Below are 13,312 nucleotides of genomic sequence, written 5' to 3' on the forward strand. Positions count from 1 at the left end.
ATTATAAATGTTTTCTGCATGGTAAATGTTTGGTTTGTATTTTTTTCTTGTGTTATGATGGTGTTTTAACAGTTCACCAGTCTCAGTGTGCAGTATAAAAATGGAAGTGGGCAAATGGAGCAGGAAGCCATTCAATCCATTGAATAAAATGGTTTCTCACTGATTATAGATATCTGCTCAATATTGACTGACAAATAACAGGTGAACAATGATAGGTATACGTGATCAATAATGAGTTATCATTACTGTATACTGTATGTTACTGTATTACATTATGAATGCTACATCAAAAATTATGCAAGGCAGATCTTTACTATATGGCTTTAGCTTTTAAACAAAGCATCTGAGCTTTTTTATACATCACAGTTTTTTTCAAGAACTACGAAAAAAAGTTCTCCAATGAGTTTCTCGCTCATGGCATGCATACACACGCACACATTACCTGATGTCCAGCTTTAATTTGCTCCAGGACCTTGTCATAGCAAACCTCTTCCATATCATGAAGCTGCTGAATCTGAACACACAGAATAGTTAATCGATCAGTGAAGTCTTTCCTTAAACCATCTTCATTTAGGATGGTGTGTCATGTATGGTATCTGTATTTTACCTTATTTGTGGTCTTAACGCCCACAAAGGTTTGACCAAGAGGAACAGGCCGAAAGCGGCTGTCGAAGAAGAAGAGGCCGATGTATGGGTTTACATGCAGGAAGGATGCCACATCCAGGTAATTGGGCAGTGTGGCAGATAGTCCCAGTATACGGATCATACTCTGAGTCGACTCCACCTGCAGAAACACATGATACAACATCAAACTCCCTGCCAAAGGCAGTTTTTACAACATTATTTGGCATTTATAATGCATTACTACAGAAGTGAGGTAAAAAAGTGTTACTCAATATCAGTCAAGAATAACTTCCATCCAGAGTAAGGAATGAGGAATAACAAGTATATTATTTCAAGCTTAATGCTGATCATGAACAGCTGCATACATAATGCTGCATTCCAGAAAGGAAGACCAGGCAGCTGCAAGAGAAGGAGAGTAAAATGAGAGAAAAAGGAGAGGAGCAAGGGACAGTTAAGAGAAACAGGGAGTGGGACACAGAGATGGGGACAAGGGAACGAAGAAAGAAGGTGAGGGGGAGAGGGAGAGAGAGGTGAAGAATGAGAGGGAGTTAGAATTGGAGGAGAGAGAGGGAGAGAGAGAGAGAAACAGAGAGAGAGAGAGAGAGAGAGAGAGAGAGAGCGAGAGAGAGAGAGAGCGCGAGAGAGAGAGAGAGAGAGAGAGAGAGCGAGAGAGAGAGAGAGAGAGAGAGAGAGAGAGAGAGAGAGAGAGAGAGAGAGCGCGAGAGAGCGAGAGAGAGAGAGAGAGCGCGAGAGAGAGAGAGAGAGCGCGAGAGAGCGAGCGAGAGAGAGAGAGATCAGGAGAGAGAGCGAGCGCTCTATCTATGTTCCTCCTGTGGTGTGGTTGACAGAGGAGATTGGTAAGGTCTTTAATATGATGCAGTAGCTGTCAGAGCAATCTAGATATCGCACAGCCAGTCCTTGCCCATAGGTGTGAAGCAAAGCTAAAATACTCTCACAAGTGCCGTCTTTCTGGGAGTATGAGTGGAAGACAGCCACAATAACATGGACCATGGTAACAATAAAGCACAGGCCACTAATACTGTATTATTGCACTACCGACTATCTACAAAATGCCAACTTAGTTCTCAAATCCTGCAAGATTCACAAATACTTACACTGTCAGATAAGATACTGTAAAGGTACAATAAGGATGAGCTTAGTGTTTTAGACACCATTTGCAGAGACACTGCTCAGTGTGGAAAACAATAAAAAATAATCTTAGACATCTTAAAGCATTTCTTCCCAAGGTACAAACAATGTAAATGTTATAATAGTCATCAGAATAACCATTTCATTGTCTAATGTTTTAAAACAGAACAATAAAACAAAAAACCTGGAGTCAAGACAAGACATATAGTTAATACAATTAAGGAAGAAAAAAATAAATAACTCACACACACACACACACACACACACACACTCACAAAAAGTTAGGGATATTTGGCTTTTGGGGGAAATTTATGGAAAACCTAAAAAGTTCACACTACAGTGATATTACATCATGAAAGTAGGGCATTTAAATAGAAGCATGCAATGGTGATTTCCTCATCTCAAACAATTTATTGAAACAAAAGCCAACAACAGTGGTGGGTATACCATACAAAAAATGTCAATGTTTCAATAACTTGTCATGTGTTCTTGGGCATTAATTACAGCTGGACAACAACATCTCACGCTGTTCACAAGTTGGCTTATTGTCTGCTGAGGCATGGCACCCCACACTTCTTGAAGGGCGGCCCTCAGGTCATTGAGGTTCTGGGGTACAGAGTTACGAGGATTAATGATGTTATTCAAGTAGTATGGGCTTGTCACTGTACAATTCACAAAGTGTAGGGCAGTTCTGTATCGTATATATATATATATATATATATATATATATATATATATATATATATAAAAAAAAGGCAATACTCAAATTAAATATTCTCATTGAATCAACAAAATCACACAAAAATCATCAATGGAAATCAAATTTATTAACCAGTGGAGGCCTGGATTTGGAGTCACACACAAAATTAAAGTGGAAAAACACACTACAGGCTGATCCAACTTTGATGTTATGTCCTTAAAACAAGTCAAAATGAGGCTCAGTATTGTGTGTGGCCTCCACATGCCTGTATGACCTCCCTACAATGCCTGGGCATGCTCCTGATGAGGTGGCGGGTGGTCTCCTGAGGGATCTCTTCCCAGACCTGGACTAAAGCATCCGCCAACTCCTGGACAGTCTGTGGTGCAACGTGGCGTTGGTGGATGGAGCGAGACATGATATCCCAGATGTGCTCAATGTAGTGTATATATTATTTATATATTATGTGCATATATATATATACATATATACATACACACACACAATCTTCCATAACAGGGTTGCTGAAGATATACCCTTGAGTGTAAGCAATACTGCCCGTGTGAGGGTTCAGTACCTTTTTTTTCTGAGAGTGCACAGCAATTTCACTTTTCAAAACATTAAATGTGGCTTGAAGCCTTGATTTAAGGGTAACACTGGTTTGGGGTCAATGTCCTACTATAGTAACCCAGCCAAGTCAAAGAATTCTATTACGGCAGGGTATAAGTGCAGACAACAGACTGAGCTAGGTGCTTTGTTTAATAGGGTATTTTTTTATTTTGATGTGTACCTTCAGTCTGATGCATAGCAACAGTCAAATTTGCTATTTGCAAATTCTCAAATGCAAACTTCATAAAACTTCTCTGCCTTAGATCATCTTCACGTACTTAAAGTAATAACAGGCAATGAAAGCATTTCAACCACAACCATCATTTCATATCCATTTGATGTGTTTCACCTCGGAATGAAACATATGACACTTTTACAGTGTCTCCTCTTTAAAAGCTGCACAGCTTATCTTCATAAACAATCCTGCTGAGTGCACTTTTATGTCTGAAAAGTAGTGATAATGATCCTCAGAGGAAAGCTGTGACTTCGTCCAAACTAAGAAGGATCTGAAAAGGGCAGGACGTATAATAAAACATGCTTACTGCCTGACATACACTGCGCCAGACTTCCATTTCGACTGCATCCTGCCATTATCGATTTTGACCTAATCGTGGACATTTTGATAACATGAAACAAAGGCCTCAGTATATTTTTAGTGAAACAACACGTGTGAGGATTATGTGAACTTGAAACTGCCTTTACAAATACATAAGGTCACATACTTTCTGCATTTTTCTTTTAGCTGATCCATGAATGAGTGAATGATGGCAGGTCTATAAGCCACCCAATCACAGGTACCGTGATAGGACTGTCTTGAAGCAGAACAATTCTAGGGTTGAGTAATGTGTGAGAAGTATTGTAATTGTAAATCTATTACACTCCATATATTAAAAAAAAAAAAAAAAAAAAAAAAAAAAAAAAAAAAAACACACAACGCCATGTAACAAAACAAAATAACCCCATTTTGGATCCACCACCATACGTGTTTGTTTCCTTGCTGGCATTCTTTTCTGCGTGCTCTTCTTTCTATTTATTTTTCTTGTTTAATTATAGCAGAGGCTTCTCACATAGGCATTCTAAATAAGTTGTTGTCACTGAGGTGCCATCTAATAGGAGCTTTAAAGACTTGATGACCCCATGACATGCCAAATTTTGCAACTGTGATCCCCTCACTGTGTATGGGGCAAAATAGCTTTATCACTATTCTAGATGTTTGAAATTTGTATGAATATTAGCCCTGGGGTGTATTTGCATTTGTATATTTTCAGGGTTTTAGAGATCTTGAAGGCTCACGTAATAATACTTTACTTTTGTATATTTACACTTTCGTCATACTTTCAGAGTAAGATCGAGTTGATAAACAACAAAGACAATGCTTTTAAATCTTTTTTCTTATCATTACCAAGAGTGACATTAAGTAATAACACAACATTGTATTTTATGATTATGTTGCATTGAAAACATGGAGTCAGTCACATTCACTACTATTGTCTGCAGCCAAGAGGAAAAACATGAATGATCAAAACAAATAATGCTGCTAATAAAATTCACTTATGCCACCACATGCAATAATCATACAGCACAGGAAAATGGCTTTTCAGAGTTGGAAGTCAGTTTGTAAATCAGCAATACATGTAGTTGTCTATGTGCTGCTGATGCTGAAATAATTAAGCCATCCAATATCCAATATAATGTTCCTGATCATAAAAACTTGAAATAGCCCATCTGAAAGTGACCAGACTGGATGAAAGTGAACTGTGAATGACCCCATCAAAGGGCTTCAGCTAGAACAGCCTAAATAAGTGTCATGCTTCACTGACTCCAGATTAAATGGAGATGTACCTTAAGATCGAGAAGCAACACTGGCTGAAATGTATGTTAGGATGGAGAATGGTCTAGGTGCTAAGAGATTCTGCAATCATTATACATCAGCCTTGTTTTTGTTTCTCTCCTTCAAAGTAAAGCGTTGTCCTTCGGCTAACACAGCTTCCCCTCTCCTCTTCCATCTTTTATTGATGAGGCCACTCATTTTTCTATTTCTGCAGGCAACATTCTTGCTTACTATGCGTGATCTCAATAATTCAAAGTCCTTCCAAAAATTAATAAATAAATAAATAAATAAAAATAGTTGGCTTTTAAATATGATTTTGCGCGCACACACACACACACACACACACACACACACACACACACACCCTAATTTAGCTGGAGAGGACAGGCAAGATGATTCTGCAATAGTGTCGGACTGTGATCTGGCTACTAACAAACATTGTCCTTTAGTATTCAGAAACTTTGGGGTTTTTTTTTCTTCAAGCCACAGAAATTATAACCTAAACTACAAAGTATCATCAGCAAAGACGTTTAAAAAAAGACTAGTTTTTGTTAAAATATGAAGAATGTCAAAAGTAAATAAATGATAGCTAGTTTAGTTGAATACATCAAAGATTTATGCTAGGAATCTATGACACCTTGCCTCAACTAGCTGTACTTTTCACATGGCAATTAGCTGCACTTTCCATATGGCCAAAGAACAAAGATACCTGAGAAATGACATGAGGGAGTACTTTAAAGCGCATTAAGAAAAATGCAAAATTCACTATTAGAGATATACCAGAGAGTGTAATGAATCATGGCAAAAATATGTAAGTATAGCAGTCTTTATCTCTGTACACTAGATACTGATGAGAATGACAATAAAACTAGTGAGCTCAGAACCTCAAATCTGTTTGCAGTGGTGAACTCTGACAGTGGTAGAGGAAGAACATTGGCCAAGGAACATTACTCTAGCCATCAACCCTTTAGGCCATAGACTGATAGCCAAATTCTGTGGAGTGGAAGTGATCACAGTTTCAGCATTCCTGTTGTCTCATGTCTTCCTGGAGGACGTACTTAACAGTGGAGAGTGGAGAACCTGCTAAGTCTCTTCTACACTGGTCTTTCTCATGTTCAGATGAGTCTGTAGCCCTAAAAGCCTCTCAATCTTCCACTCCAATCTCTTTAACTCGGGCCTGACTAAGCTCAACTCGCCCTCAATGCGGTCCAAGATAAAAATAACAAACTAGCCAAATACAATCCAATAAACTCAATAAAATGAATGAATTTAAAAATAAAATTGTAATGGTGAATAATGAAATGAATGATACAACATAACAATTATATTTACTCTACTGTATTCTGCATTATATCCTTAGCATCTACTTGACTCTTAAAGTCTGTAATTGAACCTGTACCTGAACAAGCGGGCTACAATGTCAGTTTTTACAGTAACATGCGGTTGATGAGCAACTATTAATACATTGTTTCCACCTACTGGATATATACTGAACTGCAGTAACAAACAAATTTAAAACTATGGTTAATTATGAAGTGTAAATATTATTTTTTTTTATGATTTTATGAGAATGAGTATTTGTGTACTCATTTAGAATTGCCAACAAATATTCAAAGCCTGTAAATTACTATTCAGAAAAGCCCCAATATGTAAACGTACGCTCATTGATTTTTTTCCCCTACATTTGAGATGCAGTGGTTTTGGTTTGCATTACATTTTTTAAAGGCTAAATCTCACACTGCACAAAGCACATGTCACTTACAGTAAGAACTCAAATGATACTGCAGTTCACCGTTAAACCTTCCAACCCTAGCCAGTTGCTGTTGTGGGTGGGTTTTATTAAGCTGCACATAAGTAGAAGGTGAACCAATTATCAACCAGGTAGGTATCAATCAGGCCCTGCTGAGAAATACCAACAGGTACAGAATAATAAAAGCTCTTTTTCTCTCATTCCTTCCATTCACGCTGTCCCAGCCTGCTTCTCTCTCTCTCTCCATTTCTCGAAATAATTAAATAAATAAATAATAATAATAATAATTACAGCATGTTATCACTTTCTGCTTGGAACAGAGGAAGAGGGAGGAGGAGTGGATCTGCTGAGAAGCTTTGTCGCCAAGGAGTGCTTACTCTTCCCACAATGCAGCACTTCAGCTCATTTATTAATTTCCTCCTTGAGATTGACACATGACTGCGGCTCGGCGGAACGGAACACGGATATGGGACACTCCGGAACGTAGGCTTCCATCTCTCTGCCTGTCAGGATTTGCATAATCACACTAATATCCCAAACGGCCAAACTGATTCCTGTAAGGGGCCCTGCCAATCATCATCAGCATGGCTCTGTCACTCAGAGTGCACACACGTGCAGGTGTGTGGGTGGGTGTTTGTGTGTGTGTGTGTGTGTGTGTGTGTGTGTGTGTGTGTGTGTGTCCACACTTTTATACATACACACTTATGCATCCAAACAAAAAGAAGCAAATAAGTATAAAAGAGCAAATAAATTATTACAAATATTATTACTCTTCCTACTAAGTGTACTCTATTATAGATTCTAAAGTTTTTTTATTCACAGTACTGTGCAAAAGTCAGACATCACCTTTTAAGTTCTTCATTTTCTAGGAGATACTTCTGACTAGATTGGATATAAGATAACTTGCATCAAACAAAAATAAATGAAAGAGCAGGAGTTTGAAAAATCTGAAAAGAGTCTGAAAGGATGTGCAGCTGTCAAGGAAACAGAACATTTGCAGATCAACCAAAGAAGGTGCTGGAGTTCTCAGAACAACAGATGGAGTCCAGACCTCAACATCACTGAATGTGTTTGAGATAGCTTGCATCATCAGAAGAAAGAAAACACAAACTAAAAAAAATCCCCTGCAGACTTTTTTGAAAAATGTAAAAATGTCCATGAAGAGAATGGCAAAGGATGCCATAGTAAATACTGAAAAAAAATGATTTCATACTTAGTTATTGAGGCTTCTGTGTAATTTTCTGTTAATTCAATACCTTGTACTTCTTGGCTGTTTTGAGTGGAAATTAAATAAATGAAGAGAGGTCTTTCTCTCTCTTTTGCACGGCATTATACTAAATTTCTTATGGCCTACAAATTACCATGACTCAATGTAAGTACTTTAACAAAGTTAGAAATAAACACTAATGAAGCTATTCTATGACACAAAGAAGAAATGAAATAAGTATCCATAACTGTAACTCACTATAATTCAGAAATATAAAGTCCAAAAATGGAAAACTATGCTTTATAGAAAAGAAAGTATTTAAGGCATGCATTCAGAGCTGCAGAGAATATGAGAGACTGACCTGACGCAGCGTCCTGGCTACTAGGCTTTCCAGGACAGGCCCTCTGTCCTCATGCAGCAGGTGCACCTCATCCAGGATGAGCAGCCGGACGATCTGGGATAGCCCCACATCACCTACACTCTTCCTTGTTACCACGTCCCACTTCTCAGGAGTGGTCACCAGCATCTGCAGGACACAGACATCAATGTATCAAACATAGCAGGCATTGAGTGGCCCATTTGAAGATTGTTTTAGAACAGTAGTTCTCAACAGGGAAGTTCATGGGACATGGGGGTCATGGGACAGTTGTTTTCGAGACTTGATTGAGAATTTTGAGAATGATTTTCCATTAAATCTCCCACATCAATGACATCACATGAATATAACAGGCTAAAATAGAGCGTGGCAACCAGAGGCGCATACACTGAGATGCAGGGAAAAAGAAGAAGTCTCTAACTGGTATGGCAGTGCCTGGTAGCACTCATCCAGTAGTTAGCATAGCAGCTAATTTCTCTACTTTTTACACTTAACAACACTGTGATTTTATATATAATATATCATAGCTGCATATGCAACAAAATCTATAAAATGTAGACACAATGCTTTTAGGCGATTTGGCAAGTAGATATAGAAACAACTACACACAAACAACCGTATGTCAAGTGATGTGATTTGAGAGCTGTTCTACATTACTGTAGAACATTACTGTAGCAAGCAAAACTAAGATTTATCATAACAGTTCAAATATCTTTGTGATGGTTTCATATGTCATGCATCTTAAGAAAGCAGATACATTTCACACTCATCTAATACAGTTACTGCAACGCAATTAAACAACATTTTCGACAGAAATGTACAACAATGCATAATTAATAGCCCGAGAGCTGTTTGCCAACATGTCGGAGAGTGTGGAAATTCCTATTAAACACTTTCAGTAAAAGCAGTTCATTAAATCCTCTCTAGTTTGCATTTAAATCAATCTGCCTGGCCATTAGAGACTGGCGCCGGAACAGAAAGCGCGCCTCTGCTGTTAATTAGACTGGCGCTAATCTAAATGGAAGCCCTGGCAAACAGGTAGCAGGGCCAAAGTGCTCACTTTAATTACAGTACAAAGCCAAAAAAAAAAAAAAAAAAGTATAGGACTTCATAGAGGCTAACATTGTTTTTTTACCCCCCCCTCCCCAAATACTTCCTAGCGTGATAACAAAGCCACCCTTCCATGTCAGTATCACAGCGATTTGCCCAAACCAAGACTCTGTTTTCTCAGCACAGACAAAAATGCACATGCAGCATGCATGAGGAAGCAGGCTTGTGAGACCAAGTGCAATGTACAACTGTCTGATCACACTTTCTGAAAACAGAGCAACAAATTCTGATTGCTGGCTGCTCCTTACAGCTGATTCTTCTCAAGTAGCCCGTTTCAGCATAGCAGGTAATGTGGTAACACCACACAGAAGGCTGTTTATATCAGGGAAATTACATGCACTTGAGTTTCTGTTCATTAATGTGTAACCTCTGCTTGTTCTTGCCATGGTTTGGCAGTTCTTTTAATGGTTTGGTCATTCTTGCTATAGTTTTAATAAATTGTGTGTTTACAGCCTATAAAGAACTTCTTAAAATAAAATGGCTAAAGCTTACCATCAGGTCAGCCTATAAGCCACTGCTAATGTAGCTTTACTTTACTATTTTTGTAGTCAATAATAATAATAATTATAATTATTATTATTATTATTACTACTACGACTATTAATAATAATAATGATGATGATAGACTTTGTCTTTGTTTTATATTTTTTCCCCTTTAATGTAATGACAACTTCAACTGCTTAAACCTTTGTTCATGTTTCATGTGAAAAGGTGTTTGCAGGCAGATGACTGCAAGCAAAAATAAATAAAATTCTGATGATACAGAAGTCATGCAAAATATTTAATGTGATATGGACATGGGCTAGGCATCGAAAGAAAACATGCTAAAAAAACACGGCAAGAAAAACAGTCGTCCTACTTGACTGGTAATTCACTATACTATGGGTATAGTGAATGAACCATGGTGAAGCAAGTGCTGCTCGGATCAAAAGCTATCATAGATCATGATGGCAAAGAAAGAGGGCTGCCACAGGATCTCAGTCATTCAGAGATTGTGTTGTTGAGCGGGTCTGGTGCACAGCGAGGGGATGTCTTGGACTTCTGAATGAAGTGCAAGAGAGTACAGTGGAGGAAGTGATGCGTGCAGTCATGTGGAAAGCTCCTAGTGGCCAGGTCTGCTCTCCAAACACCAGGACTTATCTCTTAATTAAGTCTGTGTGTCTGTGAAGCTGCCTCCACACCAAGAAGCCTGCCACTCTGTTATTACGCAAAGCAGCAAATATTTACTCACTTCCCCAGGGCCAGAGGAAGACATGTGCACGTGCATACACACAAGCGCGTGCACGCACACACACACAAACACACACACACATACTTACACACAGCCGTCACTGCTGCCAAATGCTTGCCCACCCTGCCCACTGTTTCCATGGTAACTATAATCAGTCTTTAGAGTGGGCAGAGAGGGAAAGCTAGTAGTTCTTCTTTTTCTAGTACTGATGCATTGATGGTTTGTAAAGACAAAGTATTAGCAAGGAAAATCCATTCAAACTATAGATTAACTGTCCTTGTGATATAGAAGACTCCAACATTAAAGAGGCAGAAAGGAAGGCAGAGGAAAAGAGAGAAGACAAGAAGAAAGAAGAGCAGCAGAGACGGAAGACAAAAACTTAATTGCAATTCTGAATGACATGTTGTTGGTAGGGCGGCACGGTGGCGTGGTGGGTAGCGCTGTCGCCTCACAGCAAGGAGGGCCTGGGTTCGATTCCCCGGCCGGGTGACCGGGGTCCTCTCTGTGTGGAGTTTGCATGTTCTCCCCGTGTCTGCGTGGGTTTCCTCCGGGTTCTCCGGTTTCCTCCCACAGTCCTCCCACAGTCCAATGTAGTCAGGCCAATTGGGTGTGCTAAATTGTCCCTAGGTGTAAGTGTGTGAGTGACTGTCTGTGTCTGTGTGTCTGCCCTGCGATGGACTGGCGACCTGTCCAAGGTGTATCCTGCCTTCCGCCCGAAGGCTGCTGGGATAGGCTCCAGCTCCCCCCCGCGACCCTGACGGAGAAGCGGCTTGGAAAATGGATGGATGGATGGATGTTGTTGGTATTTCTTTATCTTGCAGTAATTCTTGAGAGCATCAACCGTAACTCCATGGCAGAGATGCTACATGGTAATTCTTATTTTTTGTGTGCTCATTAGAGCAGGCCAGGCTCTAACCCATCCACTCCATTACGGGCTCACTACTCAAGCTCTCAAATATAAAATGAATGTACAGCACCACAAAAGCATTTAGTACTTTACTTGCATACTCCATCTCTTCCACAGCTCTATTTCCAGTCATTCTGAACTCCCTACCTTTCAAACTCTTGATCCTCACTTCACAATATCTGTTCCTATTTTGGTAGCCCTCCACAGAACCCTATAAAAATAGCGGGAAACCCTGACTGCTCTCAGATGGTCTCTTCCTTAATAAGAGTATAGTGAATTGAATTCCACTAGCATATAAAGTATATTAGTAAAACTGTTCTTTTTCCAGTTTCCAATTTACTTCAACAAGCAATGAGAGCAATAGTGGCTGCATATTTCAAACAATGAGTGCATATATGCAGTCAATGCTTCCAACTCCTCCGCAACTGCAGCCCTCTCGCTTTCGTAACTCGCTCATACAGTTTGCGTGATCTTGTAAAAATGCATTACAGTGCAATTTAGGGTTAAAAAAAAAAAACCAAAAAAAAAAAAAACCAAAGGAGTCCACTGATGTGTCCCTCAGACACTTTCAAGAGTCTCTCATTTATCGTCTTGGAGGAATCCATCTCAGTTTTCACATTTAGCAGTATTTTTGATTGGTTAGCACAATTCAAACATTCAAAGTAAAGTTTAAAGCACATCTATGTGCCAAAGTTTCAACATTTGATGTAGCCTTTACCTCAATGACACAGCAAAAAACAAGTTGCACTGTAGATGATAACATTTAAGCATAACTCAACATAAAAATAACAGCATTTCCAGTATAAAATGTACAGTGAAACATAGTGTGGTAGGCATGGTATCTTCAGGCACTTACAACTGAAAATGCAGGTGAGGGGCGCACAACTCCAGTTCTGGAGGGCCAGTATCCAGCACAGTTTGGTAATTTGCTAACTGTGTAGGATACCAGCTCTCCAGAGTTGAGTACCCCTGCTCTAGGCTATTACTTCTGATATCATGCATTACCAAGTGCACACAGCTGACATAATGCTGCTGACAGGTGTCACTCACATTCAAGTTACTGCTCATGTGACAAGCGCTGTCAAAAATGGCCAAAAATTACAAACACAAAGGTCTGAATTACTCGATTACCTGTTTTTGTTATTATGACCATATGAGGGCAAACCAATGCAACAAGAGTGGTACATCCAATTCAGTTGAGTTCACCCTCAAATTCACATTCCCCTTCACAAATCAAGTCCCCAGGAGCGCACATTCACAGAGCAGACATCAGCAGCGAACAACACTGCAACTATAGAAGTGAAAAAGGTGTAAATCGTCCCTTTATCAACAATTTTATTATAAATTCAGGAATAAAACTTTTCACTCATTCTGCTTTTCGTTGTTTTAATGTGGGTGTCCATGACCATGCCTTATCAGGGGGAACATTAATTTGAAGAGGAAGTGAATCGGATGCATTTGATTGCATATTTTCAAGATGTGCGCTCAGATTGTCAATGCTGGAATGGTAGGCTAACTGTAGCTTACGTAGCTTACATAGCTTGCATATAACTTCATCCTAAGGTTCCACAATTTTGCTGTCTATTGACCTTTAAGTGCTCCTCCAAAGCATTTTCAAACTGGATTTTTTAAATCAATTTGAGTGCAAATCACTCTCTGCTGCCAAGTTGTGTTGTGAACTCTCTGCCATCATTACCATACGGTTGTTGCTGAATAATACTGTCCGTAATGCAGCGCATTTCTGCAGCGGCCCAGACCCATGCAAGAACTCAGGCAGAGAGCTGCAGCAATCCTGCTCTTCACGTTCAAATGTCATTGATA

At 39.4% G+C, this 13,312-nt stretch overlaps 1 protein-coding gene across 3 annotated transcripts in view; it reads right to left on the reverse strand.

The window, feature by feature from the left end:
- ascc3 (activating signal cointegrator 1 complex subunit 3) overlaps positions 1-13,312 on the reverse strand; it is a 149,869-nt gene that overhangs the window by 79,989 nt on the left and 56,568 nt on the right. For all 3 annotated transcript variants that reach the window (XM_037537204.1, XM_017708223.2, XM_037537203.1), the window contains 3 exons: positions 8,229-8,393; positions 608-784; positions 443-514 (listed from right to left, as the gene is read on the reverse strand). In XM_037537204.1, coding sequence (XP_037393101.1) covers positions 443-514; positions 608-784; positions 8,229-8,393 — 414 coding nt within the window. The remainder of the gene's footprint in view (positions 1-442; positions 515-607; positions 785-8,228; positions 8,394-13,312) is intronic.

The sequence above is a fragment of the Pygocentrus nattereri genome, chromosome 3 (assembly GCF_015220715.1).
Source record: "Pygocentrus nattereri isolate fPygNat1 chromosome 3, fPygNat1.pri, whole genome shotgun sequence".
NCBI classification, from domain to species: domain Eukaryota; kingdom Metazoa; phylum Chordata; class Actinopteri; order Characiformes; family Serrasalmidae; genus Pygocentrus; species Pygocentrus nattereri.